Raw genomic sequence first — 21,795 nt, 5'->3', positions numbered from 1 at the left:
AGCTGGGTTGTGGCCGCGCTGGAGAGCTCCAGCTAGGGGCTGCCTCTCTGATCGCTCCCGACCTCTCCCTCTCCCCACCCAGTTTGGATGCGAAGACATTCCAGGCTCCGGCGCAAGTTCCCCGGAAAGCCCCAGGGAACGCGCGGCTCGCGGGCACCCCGGGCACCCCGGCAACCGGGGCATGGGGCATGCTCAGAGGGCGCGCGGGCGGCGCAGGCGTTGGCTGCAGTGGGGCCCAGGAGCCGGGAGGTGCCGCTGCGTCCCCGCTTCCCGGCGCCTGACCCAGCGCGCAAAGTTGGGCTGGAAGCCGCCGGGGGAAGGAGGGACCGAGCCAGCGAGGGTGGCGGGGAAGCGGGGCGGGAGGAGGAGGGAGGAGGGGAAGGAGCGGGTGGGGGGGGGGGCGCCGAGCGTGTGTCACTCGCGCTCTCCCTCTGTGTATAGAGGATGTGCTGAATGGTGCGCTTCGAGGCGGCGGCGGAGGAGGAGCAGTACCCGGCGGCAGCTGGCAGCCTCGGCAGCCCGGCTCGGCTTCCCTTCGCCCTCCGAGGCTCCGCAGCCACCGCGGGCGCCCGACCCCGCGTCCCGCCCGGGGCATGGCCCGGCGCCTGGCCCCCGCGCGCCCCGCCTGCTGAGCGGCGCCGGAGGAGGTGCGGAGGCCGGGAGGCCGGGGGAGGCCGGCGGGAGAACAGAGTCGAGCTCCTCGAGAGCGGAGAAAGGAGCCCGCGCCCCGCGCCCCGTCCCTGCCGCGCTCGCCCGGGCCGCCCGGAGCCCCGATGAGCCCAGATGGCCGGGGCTCAGCCCGGAGTGCACGCTTTGCAACTCAAGCCCGTGTGCGTGTCCGACAGCCTGAAGAAGGGCACCAAATTCGTCAAGTGGGATGATGTAAGTCGGGGGCGGAGGGCTGGGGGCCCCAGCGGGGGCGCGGGGCACCGGGCCGGGCACGGGGCGGGCGGCGTGGGGGTGGGGCGAGGGGCGCGTTATGCAATGGGCGCCCCGGATCGGGCCGGGGCGGCCTCGGGGCGCACGGGGTGGCCACTGCCGAGGCGGCTGGCGGAGAGCAGCGGCTTCGCGCGCGCTCCTGGGCTCCACGGGTTCAGGAGTTGCCATCCTTGCTCGGTCTGGCAGGCGCCCCCTGAGGGTCTTGTCTCTTTGGGGCCAGTGGAGCAGGAGGGGCAGGCTTTGCCAGGGACGGTCCTGAGAGTTTGGAAAGTGTGAAGTTGGGACCAGCTGGAGAGCGCTGGGGTGTGACCAAGACGCACCCCTCTCCGCCCGCAGACGCACTCCCCCATAACCTCTTTTGCCCCCTCTCCAGAAGGAACGGCCTCGAAGTCCGAAACTGTTCAGTGACTGCTAACCCCCCTGGCGCTCTTATGGGAGCCCACGCGGCAGAGAACACAGCGGTCCAGCCGACAGGTGGTCGCTGATGCCAAACTTCAGCGCCTGGCTCGGGAGTGAGGGGCCTTGTGAAGGGCCGGTTAGGACACAACTGAGGAGGACTAGAGGGCAGAAGCGGGAGCCCTGAGGGGTCTAGGAGTGCTCAGTGGGCCTGCGGGCAAATGAGGAGAGCTAGTTTTTTTGGGAACTGAGCTGGCTGGAGTCCTCAGCTCGAAACAGACCCGGCAAGGCGTTCCCCCACCATTTATGTACGTCTTTTGCCAAGTGGGGCAGAGCTTAGCCCGGACCCGGATCTCCAGGATTTCACATGAGCCCTGGACCCCCGGACTTCAAGTGACACCCACCCCCCACCATTGCCTTCAAACACTTTTATTAATAATCTTGCTGAAAACATGGGAATCTTCAGATGGAGGACATTATGGTATCAATTTATGTGTCCTGGGTGTCATTCAAAAGGTTTGATAAGAACAATCCACTGGGATCAACCTGAGCTGTCAGGATCTAGAGAAATTTAGGTCCAAATGAAGAAGACATCTCTTAAACAGGAGGAATTATCGGAGAATAAGGTGTTCTTCTTGCTGAAAAGATTTTCCACCTAGTAAATTATAGCCTGTTATCCTCCAGGGTATTTTTCTTTAATCTTCTTAAGCCATTTTCCAGTGTCTGAAAACAATTTAAATATTCCAGGTAGCAGATCCAATTACTTAGCTGAGTGAGTCTGTGTCTATATTTTGTCCATTTGGAAGTGTAAACGAAACTTGGAGTATGAGCCACAGCTTCCTTGAAAGCTAATGCTAATTATTAAATGCTGTAGGCAAGGATGTAAACCTACATCTTTTTACTGAGGACTTTACACTTCTCTTCTTCCGTCCCACTGTAACGACCGGATGTTTTTGTAAATGGAATAGAATCTAAACAATAAGTTCAGACACAGATTAAATGCTTTGTTTGTGTGAAAGGAAAACAACAACAACGAAAAAGAAAATGCAATTCAGCAATGAATAAAACAGTCTTGCCCATCTTGATGTCTCAAATAGAGAGCTGATGTGATGAGCAAGAGGGTAAGGGCGGAAGGAAGAGAGAGAGAGAAGGACTTTACAGGATATAAAAGAGTATTCCACCATAAGCTCTGGATTTATTCACAGTGATGATTTTAAACAATGGTCCAGAATGTCGTATTTGGAAGAAGATAAGCAGCATCACTTTGAAAATGAGGCTCTTCTGTGGAACACATTTTGATACATCCCGGTAGATGATTTTTATCATGTGCATTCATGGCATGTGTATTTCTTCCTTACCTGATAATGCCAGGCCCTATCCTAGCTCATGAGGTGGTGACGAATGTAGACAGAATCTCTGCTGTTATAGACCTTACATGATAGGTGGAGGAGACAGAAAATGACTGAGAACACCGATCATATAGAGATGAGGAGTGATGCAATGAGAGTAACGGAGAGGCCTCCAGTCAGACACCGCCTGAAGAAGGTGAGAAGCGCTCCTTCTGAGCACAGCAACAGTGAGTTTCCTGGGAAACCCTACAGGAAGGATGTAGGCACTAAAGAGCGGGAGCCTTGAGAATCTCAGATCTTCTATAGGGAAGAACCTAGACTGCACCCAGGAGTCATGTTATCAGGAATATGATGAACTCTCCTGCAAGTTCCTTGGCGGGCTGTCTCCATGGTGATCTTGAACGAAGAGGAGACCAGACTTTCTCAGGTCCCCTGTATTCTCCTCAGGTGGATACAGGTGACCTAAGTTCACATTTGAACCTGGGTTCCAGTTCATATTTGCCCTTCCCAAATCAAGCCAGTTTAGGTGATCTGGCTTATTATATTGCATCTTAGTGATAGTTTGTGAGGAAGACAGAAGAGAACTAGATTTTGAGTCCAAAGGCTTGAGTTTACCTGCTGATTCTCTTGCCAGTCAGCTGTGTGACTTGAGGTTAATCACTTAACTTTTCCGAATCTTTGCTGCCTCTTGTGCAAGACTTTGAGAATGCTACATTTTTTTTTTTTTTTAACCTGTTTTACATATAGTGGTTGGGAGTAGCCAGTAGGATAAAGCGGCACTTCTCACACTTGGGCATGCATCAGAATCATCAGAGGGGGCTTGGCAACACTCAGATCGCTGGGTCCCACCCTCGGTTTCTGATTCAGAAGGCCTGAGAATCAGCAGTTCTCATAAAGTCTGAGTGCTGCTGAGGCTGCCAGTCTGGGGAACCACACTTGGAAATCACTGAGATATGGTTTGTGAAGTAACTTAAAAAGTATGATAGATAGCTCCCGTGATCTTGTCAGCCTGTGTCAGTTTTTGCTAGTTTGTGATTTTAATTTTATCTCTATGTTTGCCTGTTGAGAAATTCATCCAATTGTTATCTTTCTATCTAAGAGGTAGAAGGACCTCAATGACGGAATCATGGACAATCTTTTTAGATCTTATGGCATATTTTATGAAGTGTCTCTGATGCGTAGGCTGGCTTAATTCACATTCATACGTGTCTTTTGCATTTCCTTTATGCAATGAAAAATTTCCAACATTGTCGCCTGCTTCTAGTGGGACTGTTAGGAAGGGAAAGAGAAGCTAGAGGATTTTTGAGAGGCCTTCTTGTCTGTCTTTGAGCAGGGGAGACTGCTGTGTTTCTCCTTTTGGCTCTGACTTTGGGAAATACTTGCATCTCCCCTGCCCCAGGGGTGCATCCCCACCTGCTTGTCTAGAGGAAACGTAAGTGCTGGAAATAATTTTAAAATCTCTCAAATATCTGATCTCCCTTAAAAACTGTAGAACCCTGCTCTCTGGCCTTTAAGAAGAAAGATGGGCAAACTCAGAAAACAGATTCTCAATAGCCCATTAGAAAGCGTAATAATACATTTGAAAATGATGAATGTGGGGCGATTTAAAGTTGTGGAGAGATTATCTCTTGTTCCTTGAGTGGTTAAAACACCATAATCACCCATCCTGTTTTTCTGCCCACCATATGGAATGGAAGATGTCACCTAGCAGGTGCACTGCCCTGCATAATCTGTTGGCTCCTGCCTGCTTCATGGCTGTGGATGCTCTGAGGGTGGTAGTCAAAAGCTTTGATGTAGGCAGTAACCAATCACAACAGACAGTAGGTGGGCAATGGAGTGGGAGCAGGGTCTCGGAGAACCCCCTCTTGCACCAGGACCAGACACTGGCCTTTCTTTGGCCTGATCCTGAGGAGGGCTGGGGGTCCCCAGGGTCTGTGGGGTGCATAGAATTATTTCAATGTTTGAACAACTAGTAATAGCATGTATAGTCAGAACATCAAGGCGAGCAGATCCAGGACTGACCTATCTTGGTGATCTGTTTTACCAATGGTATCAAAGGATGCAACTTTATCCTTGCTTTTATTTTGCATTTGTATACTCTGAGCCCCTGTAGTGGAGGGGGGTGGTGTAAAGGGCTGTGGGTGTTGTGGGAGAGTTCTGGCGAGATGAAGGGGCGGTGGGGATTCCTTTCTGCATCTGAGTTAGGGAGCTTGGGAGATTGTGAGTCTGGCCCCCCTCTCTCTGGTGGTTGGCCTTGCTCTGTACTGGAAAGTATGGGGAGGAAAAGAGAAAGGCTAGAAACCCTACAGTAGGCCCTCCCAGCCCCTGATTTGTGCCTGTGTAAGCTCCCAGGACCTTGTCTTCTTGTTCTACAACCTCTAGGGCATGGAAGGCTTCTCATTTGTTTGTTCTTTCTTTTTCTCTACTCTTGCGCTCCAAATTCCAATCTCACTGTAAGTTACTTAATGCACCTCAACCTCAGGTTCCTCATCTTTGATATGAGGATTGTAATATTTCCTGCTGCACGGAACTGCTGTTAAGGTTAAGTGAGGGGAGGCACATGCATTGTTTTGCGTAGTGCCCAACACACAGGAAACCCTTAATAAAACACAGTTTTTTTTGTTTTTTTGTTTTTTTTTAAAGATTTTATTTATTTATTTGAGAGAGAGAGTGAGAGAGAGTGAGCACAAGAGGGGGGAGCGGGAGAGGGAGAAGCAGACTCCCCGCCGAGCAGGTAGCCCGATGCGGGACTCGATCCCGGGACTCCAGGATCATGACCTGAGCCGAAGGCAGTCGCTCAACCAACTGAGCCACCCAGGCGCCCAATAAAACACAGTTTTAAAAATTATTGTCCCCCCAGTAGTTAGAGGGCCATGAATTTTGTCATAGTGGCCAGTGTATGTTAGATGACTCTTTCATTCTATAAGTGGGAAGATCCAGACCTTAAATGTGTTTTGTTGCCTTTAATGTGGGCTTTGATTTTCGTATTTTATAATTAGAAAAAGAAAAAAAAAAATCACATTTTTATCCTTTTTAAAAAAATTCAGGTGTTTCAGAGAAAATGAATCTATATAAAAAGCAGGACACATTTTCTTTAAAGCAAGTCAGTTTAAAAAGCATCCAAAAGCTTTATTTCTACTTAAATTCTTAAAATACATACATATATATATGGAAGGAGGAAGCAATTAAACGAAACTCTTGTAATTTAGTAAGAATATATATATATATATTTAAAATAAATATATATAAAAATAATCTCTGTACATTCTGTCTCGCAAGCAGTCTAACTCAAAAGTTGTAATTGTGACTGGCTAAGTTGTTTGAGGAGAAGGCTGAGGAAGCTCAAAGGTTCAGATTTGCATTAATGCCCCATGGATTTGAAACAAGTAGCATCCTCCTCCCTCTCCACCACTCCTCCCCCCACAAACAAAATCTCTGCAGTTAAAACAGGTAATGGGGAAGGTGCAGTATACTACCCAGCATCATACACAAAAGCTTAGTTAGAATATTTGCATTATGTAGATCTGCAGTTACAGATTCCCAAATGATGGCAGAAGAATGATGGATGACCTGGACAAGATTTATGAAGGGAGCAGAGGGGAAGGGTTCACAAGATGGGCATTCGGCTGCACTCACTTTGGAAAGGTTATGGGAAACGGAAAGAAACAGCTCTTGCTGGTAGGTGGTGGATCTGGTTGGGGCCCCCACAGAGCGAAAGGCAGATTGTAGACTGGAAAGCTGACAGGGGCCCTCTAAAAGGCCACTTAAATATGCCCAGATATGTCCATTTTTGACATCCAAAGAGCTTTTGTGAATTTCTCACTGATAGTAATTACTTTAAGTGTAAAAGTATTAACTTTTCCAAAAGCTAGTCAAATAAAGCTATTTTAAGCTTTTTATCAGAGTGTAACATGCATTGCAGTAAAAGACAAAAATCGGGAACAGCACTGACGGCCCCAGGTGCTCCCTTCCCCTCGCTACACCTCCTCCCAGGGCTAACCATAATCTGACTTAGAACTCTGTAGATTTGTTTTGCCTGTTTTTGATCTAAAAAAAACCCTCTTTTTTAATTTCCAGTGAAAACAAAACAAACCCTCTTCAGCCTAAAGCATGTTTTTATTACTGCTGAATGAACCCTCTCGAACAATAACAGCAAAAATGACTTACCTTCTGTTTAGATGGCACTTGATTAGGTCCTTATCTGTCCTAAGGTGAAGTCTGGGAAGGGAAGCAGGTGTAAATGCCCCAAAGGAGGAAACAGTTTAACAAAACTCTAGTAATTTATAAGGAAATGTAATGTCCACAGGCTGTTATTGGCATAGGAAAGCCGACTAGCAGCATGCTGTTTGTGGGATATCTTTTTCTCTTCTACCTTTTCTCTCTTATCTTGCCTGACTTTGATATTCCTGCCTGTGGTGCATTAGGATAATTTGCTCTGGCTATTAGCATATCTTGAATACTTCCCTTGAAAGTTCAGCCTATCAACAAACAGCTTCAAATTATATTTACCTGCAATGATGTTTAAATGGGACAGGAACATTTTCCTTTTTTTGATGTTGAACTTGGGAACTTGGTAACCTGTGGTTAAATGTGTCTTTATCAGGATCGGTTCATGTTATCATGAACAAGGAGTACCAGCAGAAAATGCAATGGGATTGATTGTGAATTCATAATGCTATGGATCTCACCTAAATAACACATCCTTGGTGACTGAAAATGTTGGCTTTCCTGTTACCCAAGCTGATGTTAGGTTCATGCAGCCTTTTCAAATCATGTCATAAATTCCATCTGCTCAGGCAGATTTCATAATGCTTCCCTTTCCCCATCTATGTCATGTCTGATGCCCCAATCTAAGCCATATACTCCTGTGTATCAGTAGGGAAAGGGACTGGAGACATATTTCTGAGCTCAGTTACACATGAGATTTTAAAGAAGCCATCAATTTCTGGAACAAGCTAACTGAAATATCATGTAAAGAGGGCTCGATTCTTTAAGAGTTCTGGTTCCCCTCTGATCGCTTTAAGTTCTGTTATTTGATTTTCTTATCTTCTTCACAGGTTAATTTCAATTTTTGGAAATTTTAACTTTAATTTGCATTCTGAAAAAAAATGCTTGGGTCTGTGTCTTAATTGATGTTGACTAAATCTGTACATTTATCAAGAAACTAAATTATTGTAAATGGGGAAAGAGACTATTATATAAAATCAGAAAAAAATAGTATTAAAACAGAACAAAAGCATCCCACATCTGTTTTTCATTTCAGGGGCTCTTTTAGTTCATGATATTTGCTTTATGTTTTGTTTCTTTTTATGACATTAAAGTTTTACAAAGCAGGGTCAGGGAAAATGGATTAGTTAGCAAAGAAAACACTTTTACCCAAACTCGTCACGATGGGTATCGGTCTATAACAGTGATACTTAAAAGATTAAGAGATTATTTTGCTGTTAAAAAGTCAAATTTTATTTGGAACTTGTTTATAAGTTAGGTAAGAGAAAGTTAATTTGATTCATTTTATAGAAGAGGCCATATGAACTCAAAAAGAGATGGAAGACCACAGAACAAGGCAGCAAATGAGCTAATAGATTTAAAAAAATGAAGGACCCTAAGCATGAAGCTTTCTCAGGTTTTCTGTCTCATGTATGGTTGAGTCTCATGTAGCATCAATTTTCACATCCTCTTAGTGGGACTTTTTAAAATGCAGAGTCTGGAAATCTAAAGCTACATTTACCAGACTCTCTGGAGGCATCTGATATTCTGGCTGTAAATTAAGTTCCACCAGTATGAGATGCACTCATAGGAGATGCGGAGAGTGGAGGTGTGAGAAAAGCCACCTTTCTGCATTCCTGGGCTTGTTTCCCTAGATAAGTGAGATGCTGAAAGAAGAAACATTACCTTCTCTAATTGTTCTTCAGTGGCTTGCTTCTGGGGCCATGGGCCTAAAGAGGCAATGGCTAGAGGGTGCTCGCTGTTCTCAGGTTACTCTTCCTTTGTCTTCAACTAAGCTAGTGTGTTCTTGACTCCAGGAGTTCCTTCTGGATTTCTTACCTTTCTGAATGTGCTGGAGGAAATCAATAGCTCTCCTCAAGGGACAGTGCTGTGGTGTTCTGGGGTCATTCATGGAGGCCCAACCTGACGCCCCCTTCCCCAATCCTTGTGATCCTGTCAAATGCTTACTTGCTTGTAATTAAATCCTTTTATGTTCAAAATTTCCAGAGAGATTTCTGTTTTCTTCACTGAGCCCTGCTTGATAGGTCTTTTATGGTTCTAGGATTTCATGATTTTCAGTCCTTACGTGCAATCACCATGTACATCCCATGTTTTCTCCTTCAATATTACATTTGAGTAACATGGAGTTTTGCTATAATGCTGCCTCTGGATTTCAATATCGAGAGTGAGTTCTAATAACAGGAGCTAATAAAGCACTATTATTTATTTACATTCACTCCCATTCAGTCATCAAGACCACCTTGAATGGTAGGAAAAGGCAAGCGTTATTCCCATTTTACATAGAAGCAAACTGAGGCCAATGAGTTGTGACTTGTCCAAGGACATACAACTGGTTAGTTAAATTTAAAATTAAGTCTGGTTACATTCTGGGCTCTTTCCAGGCTACCGTGGTATCTCCAAACAGAATCCTTTTGGTAATAAAAGACTTTAAATAGAATCCAGATCAATACTAGTTGAAAAAGATTCTTCTCCAAAGAATCTCCCTGATTTTAGGATTCATACAAAGGGGGTTTAGATCCCTACATACTTACAACTTTTGGCTATTGTCTTCAAAAACAGTTATTTTTATGGTGTATATGCAAAGTCCATTTTTGTCTACATCGTGTTACATGGGAACATAGGAAAGCTTCATTGCTACTTTGAGGCATAGGGTATATTCTAGTCTACAAAGGTTCTGTATCAGTCATTCAATATAGACACGTGGTATATGTGGATATTCAGGAAGGGTGTTAAAACAAAGACCATTTTCTCATTGCCTACCAAGTAAAGCTTTGTGTCTAGCAAGACTCATTACATGTGCTTCTCCACCTTTTTCTCTTCCCAACATACTTGCAAAATGTTGTCTTTTGTTGGTTTCCCATGAAGACGGGTCCTGTGGCTTCTTATGGAAATCATTGATCTTGGGAACCTTGGTAGGCATGAAGGAAATGTAGACGATGACCCTAAGCAGGATGCAGACTGGCTTGAATTTGAGGTAGTGTCAGTCGAGAAGCCAGCTCTAGATTACCAGTGCAGGAGGGTGCGTACCAGGAGGTGGATACGCCTTGTCTGTATTATAACTGGACCAAGGCACCTGGAGGGCTATAGCTTTATGTTACTTATCTTCTTTCTTTCCCTAGGGCAGAGCATAGGCTTGGCACTCAGTAGGTGCTGAGGGAATGTTTGTGGAATGAAGGAAGTGTCTGGTGTGCATCTGCACTGGGTTCACACAGGGGAGGCAGACCTGGAGGGTGGTCTGGTTCTGAAGAGACCTTCATGACATACTGCCCGTGACATTGGTTGGAAATCCCTGCCTTACGTCCTTCCATTCTATCTGAAATCTCCCGGAGTCCTAAGGGACTCTGTGGCCTTCCTAGATAGGGTTTCTGGATGAGAGTTGGAGAAGCAAAATGTTTATTGTCAATACAGGGCTGACTGCGGTTACAGGACCGATTTCCTGTAAGGTATAAATATGGCTTAAGGTTGAGTGTGTACTCAATTGCAATTTAATATTGGTTGAAAATTATGATGCTCAATGTATTTGCATCCCATATTCTGAATGTTACCAGTGGCTTCTGTTTTCTGAAAAAGATGCTTGCACCCCTACCCAAGGATTGCTGTGAAAATTACCCTTAAAGCAATTCAGACGCCTTAGGAGTGATAGAACAAAAGACTGATGGTTGTGAAAACATTCTCTTTATTATGCTAATGATTCACAAAGATTTCCTTCCTTCCCCACTCCTCCTTTAATTACTGGGGCCACCTACATTCTCCTACCTAACCTCTGGTCCCCGGGAAAGCATACGTCTCTAGGTTCTGGAGCCCAAGATTCCTGGTTTCTCTGGATCCTGACTTTATTATTATCTCCCCTTTGATAGTATCTGTTAAAGTTTTCCCTCCTCTGAAGCTCCTCCAAGAACATATCAATATGCCTTTTAGTCATAAAAAACAAGGTAGAATTCCGCACAATGTTCTCCAGCCTTCCTCCTGTAGTTACTGCCCCCTCCATCATTTTCCTGCCATGACTGAAGTGTTGCTTATACCCACCATCCCCCTTTCCTGACATCCCAGCTACTCCTTGTCAACCCCAACTGATACTTTCCAGAACCTGTCTTTGCTTCCTTGCTTCTTTACCTGCTGTAGCTTTTCATCCACCCATGCAGTATTCATAATGAAAATATGGATTGATGCCTCTTCAAAGCTAGACATTTTGTTAGTGTGGTGAAGTTATGACGATAAAATGTTTGGTTCCTGACCTTGGGGAATTTGTATTCTATTGGGGGAGAGAGATGCTAAAGAAATAGAAGTATAATTATTTCATTATAATGGTGGTAAGTGCTACAGAAAAAGGTATGGAAGTATATGTGAGCAAAAGAAATGTGGAAGGGTCCCCTGGAGGCATTCTATTTATGGAAAGACCTGGGTTCTAAGTGGGACTTAGGCCATCAAGAGGAGGGGAGAGTGTGTCAGGCCAGTGGAATAGCACATGAGGGCATTCCAAGGATCAAAGGATGCCCTTGGAGGACAGAGCCGAATAAGCAGGTGGGGGGCTTGTGGTTCAGGTAATCCTGGCAGGATGGCAAGTGGCCTGCTGAGGCCACTGCAAGGTTTTATCATAAAGTCGATGGGAAGCCATTAAAGCCGTGTTTTCCAACCTCAGTGCTATTGACATTTAGGGTTAGATAATTCTCTGTCGTAGGGGGCCTGTGCATTGTAGGATGTTTTGCACCATCCCTGGACTCTACTCACTAGATGTCAGTAGCAAAAGCCCCAGTGTGACAAACCAAATTTTCTCTGGACATTGCAAAATTGCCCCAGTTCAGAACCACTGATTAAATTAAACCACTGATTTAAATCTTAACTGATTTTAAAAAGTATTGGGCTAATGCATGTGCATGCGTGCGTGCATCCGCACACGTGTGCGCACACACACGCACATACGGCCAGTAAGCACATGAGAAACTGCTCAACATCATTAGTCATTAGTCATAGGGAAATGCAAACTCAAACCACAGTGAGATGCTCCATTATACCCACCAGAGCTATATCTTACTAAAAAATGGTCCCTTTCCTCAGCTGATGCCCCCATTAAGCAACAGCACCTTGGATGACTGGGGATCTGGGCTCTTGTTTGAATCTGGACTACAGTGTCTGAAGTAATCTGTGTGGTATTTGAGGAAATACGTTTCCAACTTTTCCCTGTATTGTGTTAAGAGAGATTTTTATACCTATCAGTAAAATGCGAATATTGAAATGGTGCTTCTCACCACTGTTTTGCGTCTTCTCTTCTGGACCTGGTAACACACCTCCTCTGTTTTCCTTTATTGGGGGGAAATTTCAGACTGGATAGACCTGTGGAAGAAAATTCTCATCAATGCTGATGCATGTGGAAGTCTGACCTCACTGATCCTCAGCCAATACGTTAGCATCCTTTATTGTTTTATTTTTATTTTTTGTTTGCATAGTTAGGGTTGCATTGCCAATGTTTGATGGGATCACGTCTGCTTTTCTGTGTGACCCTTAGGATTCTTTTTCCCTGTTTACACAGCTGTTTTCCCTGCAATATATGTATTTGCCATCTTTGGCTCTCCTTTCTCCTGATGCAGGTCTTGGGCAGTCCCTCTGGAACATTGTGATTTTTCCTTGTTGACTCTGTAATATTGATTAATTTAGGAGTACATGCCTTTATTCATATGTGTTCTCTTGTAACAGCATAAAAACATCGAATCACTGTGGAGTTAGGATTGTGGTCGACATTGGCCAATAGACTTTCTGATAATGGTACTAAGGAATATGCTGTGGGTCTATGGACTTGTCCTTGACATTAGCTGTAAGGTTTAGGGTTATTCTTTGCACTAGTTTGCTAGAGCTGCTGTCACAAAGTACCACAGACTGGGGGGCTTAAACAACAGAAATTGATTTGCTCACAGTTTTGGAGGCTAGACATCTGAGATCAAGGTGTTGGCAGAGCTGGTTCCTTCCTTGTGGGCCATGAGGGAAGCATCTGTTTAGGCCAATGACCTGGCCTGGTGGATGGCCGACTTTTCCCTGTGTCTCCACATCGCCTTCTCTCTGTTTCTGTGTCCAAATTTCCTCTTCTGTAAGGACACCAGCCTCATTCAGTTTGGGCCCACCCTTGTGACCTCCTTTCAACGTAATCACCTGTGTACAGACTCCAAGTATGGTGACACTTATTTGAGGTACTGGGGTTAGGACTTCGACATATAAATTTTTTGTGGGGGCCACAATTCTGCACACAGCATACCTCGACCTGGCAGAGTATGTAGCTCTGAGGGGGCAACCTGCTGGCTCTATTCAGATATTTGAAGCATTGACGCTTAGGGAAGCAACTAGATTTATTTTGCACTACTTAGATGTTAAAACTGGATGGTAACTGCGTAAATGGAAAAAAAAAAACCCAAATTTGCTGGTGGAATTATCTGACCAAGTTCGCTTTGTGAAAAACATTTCCCTACTAATGAGACACCTTATTTCTCCATAAGTTTGAGAGCTGCATTACCCAGGAGAAAATAGAATGTAAGCCACTTAGGAAATTTAACATTTCCTAGGAGTCATATTAAAAGAGGTAAAAAGAGGGGCGCCTGGGTGGCTCAGTCATTAAGCATCTGCCTTCGGCTCAGGTCATGATCCCAGGGTCCTGGGATCGATCCCCGCATCGGGCTCCCTGCTCCACGGGAAGCCTGCTTCCCCCTCTCCCACTCCCCCTGCTTGTGTTCCCTCTCTCCCTGTGTCTCTCTCTGTCAAATAAATAAAATCTTTTAAAGAAATTAAAAAAAAAGAGGTAAAAAGAAACAGGTGGAATGAATTCTAACAATAGAGTTTATTTAACCCAATATGTTTATTTCAATATATAATCAATATCGACAATTATTAATGAGCTATTTTATATTCTTGTTTTCATTCCCTGTCTTTGAAGCCGTACAGCACATCTCCGTTGAACTAGCCACATTGTAAGTGGTCAGTAGCCACAGGTGGCTAGTGAGTCCATCTTGGAAATGCAGGCACAGAGCATGCATTCTCAACTGGGGCCACATCACCTCCAAAAAAATGAAGGGACAAAAAAATCCTTTTTGAGGGACAAAAAAAAATCTTTTTTTATTTTGTATAAAGATATACGTATGACATATAAATAGATAGGAGTATCTGTGATATTAAAATTTCATTGAGGATGATTAGGAAAATAAATGTCTAAAAGGGCTCCTTAGCGGGACAATAATGAAAAAAAAAATAAGTTGCAAAGCAGCAGCTTCTTACATCATTATATTAGTCTCACTATGGATGTGTTGATGAGGTAAGGATTCGAGTAAACCAGTTTCTATCAAATAAAGAGAAGTAAATGGAAATTTACCGTGCATCATCCACTATTACTCAAGACAATATGTTTACCAGTGTTCTCTTTTTCAAGGCAGATGTCTATTGGGGAAAAAAAAAATCCTTATAACTTGCAACAGGCAAGTTAAAGTTGAATTCTTAGAGGCAATGTACTTATAAGACACAGGTTTGTCTACATTTTAAGCTCGCTGGTTCTCCTTGGGACTTTATATCACTATGTTCCTGACCCAAAGCCTCACCTGTTGTAGGCCTATGTCAGCGGATCTCAAAGTGTGGTCCGTGGACCACCAGCAGCAGCAGGACTGAGGGCTTATTAGAAATGCATATTTTCAGACTCAAGCCGAAACCTAATGAATGAGAAACTGGGGAAGAGGCCCAGCAATCTGTGTTTTAACAAGTCCCTTTAGTAAATCTGATGGACCCAGAAGTTTGAAAACCGCCGTCTTAATTGGAATCCATGTCTTATGGATATAGATGGAGAGAAATAAAAAATAGACCTTCGGAGAGTTGTCTCCATTTTTCTGCAGTAAAATGCAGCAAGAGTTACAGTCTGTCTGCAGTTGCCTTGGAAATGAAGGATGACCATCTATTTCAAACTTCAAACTAGAGCATATGTTCTGACAATTAGGAATACTTGTGATCTGGGTTGAGTGGCTACTTTGGTACGGGGAGAATATAGGCACTTGCAGCTATGTGGGAGGTGGGAAAAAAGCAGGTGGAATTGAAAATGGATATTCATGTATATCTGGGTCAAATCCTGCCTTGGATGGCAAGAATGCCAAGTTCCAGCTGATCTTGGAATGTTAGAGGTGATTATGGAGGAAGCAGGCAGGTAGCCGAGATAAATGATCATTTAACAGAGGGACCGTGGCCGGAAGAGTGGGGTCAAGAAAATATTGAACAAAGGAGCTGTAATTTTGAAGGAGGAGAAGGAATAAGCTAGAAATAGCAGTATCGGAAGCAAATGAGGCAGCCTAGTACAGTGTTCTAAAATACAAATTTGAGCAGGTTTACCCTGCTGAGTTTAAATATTTGATTGTCTGGGATCCTTGCAGTCAATTGTCACCAAGATCCCGATTAGAATCTTGTCAGATGCTCTTGTCAGACACTCTGATAAGAAAAGGAACCGATCTGAGACTATGTTAAAACTGCAGGTTAATTCCAGATTCACCGGAAGTGGGGATGTGTGCTGCGTGAGCCTGTCAGAAAGTTTCATTTTGCCTGACTCTAGAGGATGATGGGTGATAAAACAGACCTGAAAATACTGCTGTGATTTATTGCAAATATTGCTGTGAACTTTTATGTATATAATCTCATAGAAGAAGCTTAAACTATTTTAAAAATGTTCTTTCATTATCATATTAAATTTGTTTTCAAATGTCCTTATTTTTACCTTTAGAAGTAATTTTGAAATCTTAAAATTTCAGCCGAATTTCCATGTAACAACACAATCCTTGTGAAAGATATTTTCCAAACTGCACGTTAAGAATGCGCCTTAAGAATATCGGGATAAAACAGAATGGCAGTACTCAAAAACTTAAACACAGGACTATCGAATGATCCAGTTATTCCACGGCTGGGTATAAAACCATTGAAAGCAGGGACTCAGATATTTGTGAACCTGTGTTCATAGTGGCAGTATTCGCAATAGCCAAAAAGTGGAAACAACCCAAATGTCCGTTGACAGCTGGGTGGATAAACAAAATATGATATGTGCATACAATCGAATATTATTCAGCCTTACAAAGGAAGGAAATTCTGACACCTGCTACAACATGGATGACCCTTTAACACATGATGCCAGTCACAAAATAAACCAGTCACAAAAGGATAAATATTGCATGATTCTATTTATATGAGGTACCAAGACTAGTCAAATTCATAGAGACAGAAAAGTAGGTGGTGATTTCTAGGGCCTTGAGGGAGGGGGGAATGGGGAGTTAGTGTTTAATGAGTGTGGTATTCCAGTTGGGAAGGTGAAAAAGTTCTGGGAATGGATGGTGGTAATGACTGCACAATAGTGTGAATATACTTAATGCCACTGAACTTTATACTTAAAAATGGTATAGGTAGGGCGCCTGGGTGGCTCAGTTGGTTAAGCGACTGCCTTCGGCTCAGGTCATGATCCTGGAGTCCCGGGATCGAGTCCCACATCAGGCTCCCTGCTCAGCAGGGGGTCTGCTTCTCCCTCTGACCCTCCTCCCTCTCATGCTCTCTGTCTCTTGTTCTCTCTCTCTCAAATAAAATAAATAAAATCTTAAAAAAAAAAAAATGGTATAGGTATTAACCTATTTATGTTATAGGTATTAACTACGATAAAAAAATGCCATGATAAACTTTCATTTACTATTTTAATAAATCAGTTTTTATGCATAATCCACTAATAATAAATAATTTTATGAGCCAAGCATTTGGTCCAAGTATTTTACCCAAATTATCCTCTTTAATTCTCACTGAGACCTTTTGAGGTAGGTATTATTATCATTTTTTTCCAGTTGTAGTTGTGTAAGATGAGGCACCCAGAGGGGACAGGCATCCCCAAGGGGATGGCCTTCAGAACCTAGCTTTATGATGAGACTCACCATGTAGACTAAAACCATTGATCTGTTCTTCCCAATGGGAAAACAATCTTCAATTCCAAAATTATTTCTGCAAGTTCTGATTTTCATTATAAATCTTTTTGATCAGGTAGAGGATATGCCATACCTTGGTTATAATGTGTATGAAAAAGTTGAAATAAACTGATAATTTATGTCTCTTTTAAAAATGTAATTCCTGCAAAGGCCCAAGTATTTCAGTATAAAAATCCATATCCAGTGACATGTGTTTTCTTGTGCAGATGGTATGCCTTTCTGAAAATTGCCAAAAGAAAAGAACACATATTTTAGAAATGTTTAATATTATAATTACAGTGCATGCCGTTTTTGCTTTATAAAGTGCATTCTTTAAACTCCGAAGACTATTTGCCTATGATGTTTTATTTTATCTTATGAAATTTAAATTTGTAACAATTTCGTATATATCTTTCTGAAAATGTAGATCATGGCCTTATTTACTGTTACCTTGGAAACAGCAATGCCCAAATAGTATGTTTACTCTCTTTAGTACTTTTAAAGATCATTTTATAGCACAAATGTAATTTAAAATATTACAAACATGGATTTTAATTAATTTTACCTATATACAATAGGTAATGGTGTTTAATCTTAAAATTATTTGGAAAACTAGGTATCACTTTTTAATAGAAAACATGTCAATTTGTCTTAATAAATATATGCATCGCTGGGTTTTTTCTTTACAAGTAATGCACAGATATTCTAATTATTAGTAAAGAAGCTTAGTTATGTATTAATAATGCTGTGAAGTTAGGATGTCATGTCTATTTTTTTGAAACTTTTGCTAATCATTGATGACCTTGGAGAAACTCTTAACAATTATTACTTGTTAAGCGACTCCTCGGTGGGACTTTCTACGGTGATATATGTTGATATTCGTGTTTTTTCTTATATTTCTAGGACTCCGCTATTGTCACTCCAATTATTTTGAGGACTGACCCTCAGGGATTTTTCTTTTACTGGACCGATCAAAATAAGGTAAAAAGTGAGATATGTCTTTCTTACATTTTCCAGTTGATTGCTGATTTGCCAAGTGTTTAAGTTACTTACAAGTATATCCTTGTACCCACAAGTTACTTTAAGTATATCTGTTTCATGGGTGACCCTTTGTAATTTATTTAAAGATTCTGCTTAGAATCCCTAAGGTGGAAATGTCTTAGGATTTTCCAAGGATTCTAGTCCGAAGTATTAGATATGCTAAATCCTAGAACAATTGGTATTTTTTCAGGACAAGAACATGGAAATGTGAATTAAATTTGTTGTAGAAGAAAATTAGGCAGCATTAGGGACTTAAGTCCCTCCTCCAGGTCTACTCATCAAGAATAAAGAAAAATGATAAGAAAGTCACTTTTGACCCAAATGACTATGAGTTTGGCTTTCTTTTCCTCTTCCTTCTCCCCTTTGCTGCTTATTAAAGGGTTCTCCCAGCCTCGGGGGGAATTGGGTCGTGATCATTTGTACACATTAGAAAATTAAGAATAAGATCCCTTTAGCTCATACCTTCAGTTTTTCAGGATTTTTCTTTTCATTTGAGCTTCCTGTCTACCATATCATGAATTTAGGATCTCATTTACTATGAAACCAATTGAGATGATTCCATATTGAATTATTAAGAAGTAGAATGTCTGCAGATCGCAAGATTTATTTGGAGTTTAAGGGGCAGAAAAAAATATTCACAAAAAGTAGTTATTATTTCAAGAGACAATGCCATAGTTCTGTTCCTGAACCCGTGAGGCCACAGAACACAGAATATGTTGACTCTGTAAGTTCTGTTATTTGGAGAGATGGGTAAGCTTTATTGAGTGTGCTAAATACATATTAAAACCAATAAAATACCTGGTACCACCTTGTGAAGGACTGTTAGTCTTTTCACATCCCTGAGTTAGGTCCCTATAGCCAAAGTTATTGGAATTTGTCAGCCTTTCCTTTTGCCTTCAGGGCAACCTCGACTTCACCTGTGAGAAGTGGTCTGGAACTGACTCTTTGCAGTGGCACGTTTGGGGTCAGGGTGGAGCCTGGGGGAAACTCTCAGGGTAATGGACAGTACTCTCTGGCTCCTAGGGCCAGTCCTGGACGTGCTTGTTTACACTCATCCGAAAGGCGAATTTTAGCCTTGTAGCCCTGAGGTTAATTTCTGAATACGGGTGCACTGGAATCATCTCTGGCCCCAGGTAGATGCAGGGCTAAACCATAGACTCCACACTAATGTCAAAAAAAAAAAAAAAAAAAGTGTATTTGAGTAAGATTTCCTACTTAATGTTCATGTTTATTACTGGGTGTGTTAATCACTTTGGCTTTGACATTCTGTTTGGTTTCCTGCTGTTATATATAAAACAATGGCTTGAAAGAGTTTTTTTTTCCTCCTAAAGGCTATTTTTAGAACTGTTGGAGCTATATTCATGAAAGATATATTTATAATGTCTCGGGCATTTTTAAAGGTTGGGTATTTGTACAAGGGACTAAACTGTCAGTTTGATTTTTCAGCTGGTAAATCAAGCTTCTATAAAAGCAACAGAATGTATTTTGGTTTTTTAAAATTATTCATGGCAACTCCGTTAAGCTCCCTTCTAAGACCAGTCATAAATATTTCTTTGCTTAAGAAAGAGAAAGGGTTTAGGACCAAAGGTTCTTTGATGCATCTCCATTGTTCAGTGAACCCAGGATTTTGACTAATGCCTATTTACAGATGTAGGAAAATTTCTTTCAATTTTTTACAACAATGATTTTCTCTTGGTTGTAATGTGGTTTATGACCAATTGAAACAAATAATGCAGTAGCAATTCCTTCTATCTCTTTGTTATTGTCCCTCCCATGGATATTAATCTTACAGTTCTGCTAAGAGATGGTAAATTTCATTTCTCACTTTTTAAATACCTAAGTCATCTCTCAGTCACATATCAGAGTTAGGAAGTTTATTTTCTAGTCAATGATCATATATCAGTATACAAAAGATGAGAGGATTTAAGAAAAAAAAATTAAACTTTCCATGCTTCCAAGTTTGTCATTTTCTTCTGGCTTTAAGCCTGGTCTTGGAGCCAGAAGGAGTGATACATTCACTTCTAGGAGATGGATGGGTGTAAGTGATATATTAGAGGATATGTATGCTAGAAGATGATGCTCTCAAATGAGGGATGGCAAGCCAAGCTTTCAGTCCATGTTTTTGCATAAGATCATCGGATGGTACCTGGCCGCGTGGTGCAATCATGATGTTACTTAGAGGCCCATTTTCTTTAAAATATTTTTTCTAGCCATGACTCTTAGTGATGTGAATCTATCACATGTATTATAGAGATCGTGTCTCAGAGGAAAAACAATCAACTTTTAAGTTTATTCATCGACTTTACGCACTGTGTTTTCCATGGGTTTGGAACCTTGCTTTGGTATTTATGGTAATGTGCTTCTCAGCTACCTTTGGGCTTCTTCCCACCTTGTTTCTCCTTTGTCCATCAGACCTGTGCCAGAGCGACGCCTGGTCTGCTCAGAGGCAAGCTGAGTGACTTTAAGAAGCTCTTAGTAAAGAAGCCCTTGTAACGAGATCTTTCTTTTTATAGCCCTAGAGGAAAATTCTCACATTTTACACAATGTCTTAGCCATGTCCTCTCTGTAGCAGCAACACGATACTCTACTCCATGATACATTATACCATCCTGTACGTGATACTATAGACCGGAGCCACCGATTTCACCCTTTACGGACAATGACATGCTCCCTTCCTCTAACTCCCCCTTTGATTTTTCGTCATAGAAGTGACAGGTGGCAAAGAAGACAGGCAACATAGGAGATGGATTTAGGAATTAAAAGCTGGAGCTAGTACCAAGTAATTTTTAGGTAGCAAACATGTGCTTTGGTGAAACATTGAAAGACTCTTTGGGGCTGGTGGAAGCAGATAAATATGAACATGATCTTAAGGGATAAATGTTCATACGTTGTACCAGCTCTGAACTTATTTTAATCACTTTCTTCTTTACTGTTGGCTCTGTACATCTCAGTGACTGTAAGTAGCAACAACAAGTTTCTGAATAGGACTGTTTGAAGCACGGTGGTTTTTCTTATGTCGGTGTGTATTATAAAGAGAATGAGCTTATCTGTAATCGTGGGTGAGAAGGGCCTCCTACACAGCCTGAGTATTTAAGAAGTTGCCAGCATTAGGCTAAGCCTTTCCTTTGGTCCCATACTGGGACCAGGACCCAACACAGAAAGTGTCAGCCATGAAAATCATGTAACTACAAGAAACATCTGCATCACAATTTTGGAGGAGAAGCCAAAAAGAAAAAAGTCAATGTTAAAGAGCTAGTGCAAACCTATCCTCCCAGAAGATGAAACAAAGTAGACCTTTGCCTTGCAACTTGATGCCCTGTTTCTGTGCCAAGGTTGGTGTAAAAATAAAACTAGTTACTACTAGTTCAGATCCAAGACGTTCAGTGCAGCTCAGCGGACTCTTTCTTGATTCCTTAAAAGAGGAGCTTGGAGGGAGATGAAAGAAGAGCACATACTTACATTAAGTTGAAAAGGAATAGGAGGAAGATTATACATTTATAAATGAAGGACTCCTACTACTTTTTCTTTTTTTATTACAGATTTTATTTATTTTTAATTTTGTGAATAATACAAATACGTTCTTTGCATAAAAGGGTAAAGCAGTATAAATGTCCTTAACCACTCTCCATCTCTAACCCCAGTCTTAGTCTTCTCTCCAGAAGTCAACCCTGGTAACAGCTTCATGGTATATTTCCAAGTCTCCTTTGAAGGAATTTTACATGCGTAACTATGGAAATATTTCGTTTTTTTTTTTTTTTTTATGTCTGTATGTATCCTAAATACCATCATATTATTTTTACTGTTCCATGAACCCGTGTTTTACTTTATAATTTGTCTCAGAGAACTTTTCATGTAAGTACCTGTGTATCTATCTCATACTTTTAAATTGCTGTATCAAA

General features: G+C 42.1%; 1 protein-coding gene across 5 annotated transcripts in view; it reads left to right on the top strand.

The window, feature by feature from the left end:
• Positions 1 to 408: 408 nt before the first annotated feature.
• PLCB1 (phospholipase C beta 1) overlaps positions 409 to 21,795 on the top strand; it is a 663,588-nt gene continuing 642,201 nt past the window's right edge. For all 5 annotated transcript variants that reach the window (XR_013441954.1, XM_036122370.2, XM_036122371.2 and 2 more), the window contains exons 1-2: positions 409 to 882; positions 17,759 to 17,836. Coding sequence is in view for 4 of the 5 variants with exons in the window: in XM_036122370.2 (XP_035978263.1) it covers positions 784 to 882; positions 17,759 to 17,836 (177 nt within the window). In the remaining variant the exon portion in view is untranslated. The remainder of the gene's footprint in view (positions 883 to 17,758; positions 17,837 to 21,795) is intronic.

The sequence above is a fragment of the Halichoerus grypus genome, chromosome 10 (genome assembly GCF_964656455.1).
Source record: "Halichoerus grypus chromosome 10, mHalGry1.hap1.1, whole genome shotgun sequence".
Taxonomy (NCBI): Eukaryota; Metazoa; Chordata; class Mammalia; order Carnivora; family Phocidae; genus Halichoerus; species Halichoerus grypus.
This window is presented reverse-complemented; position numbering and strand designations above follow the sequence as displayed.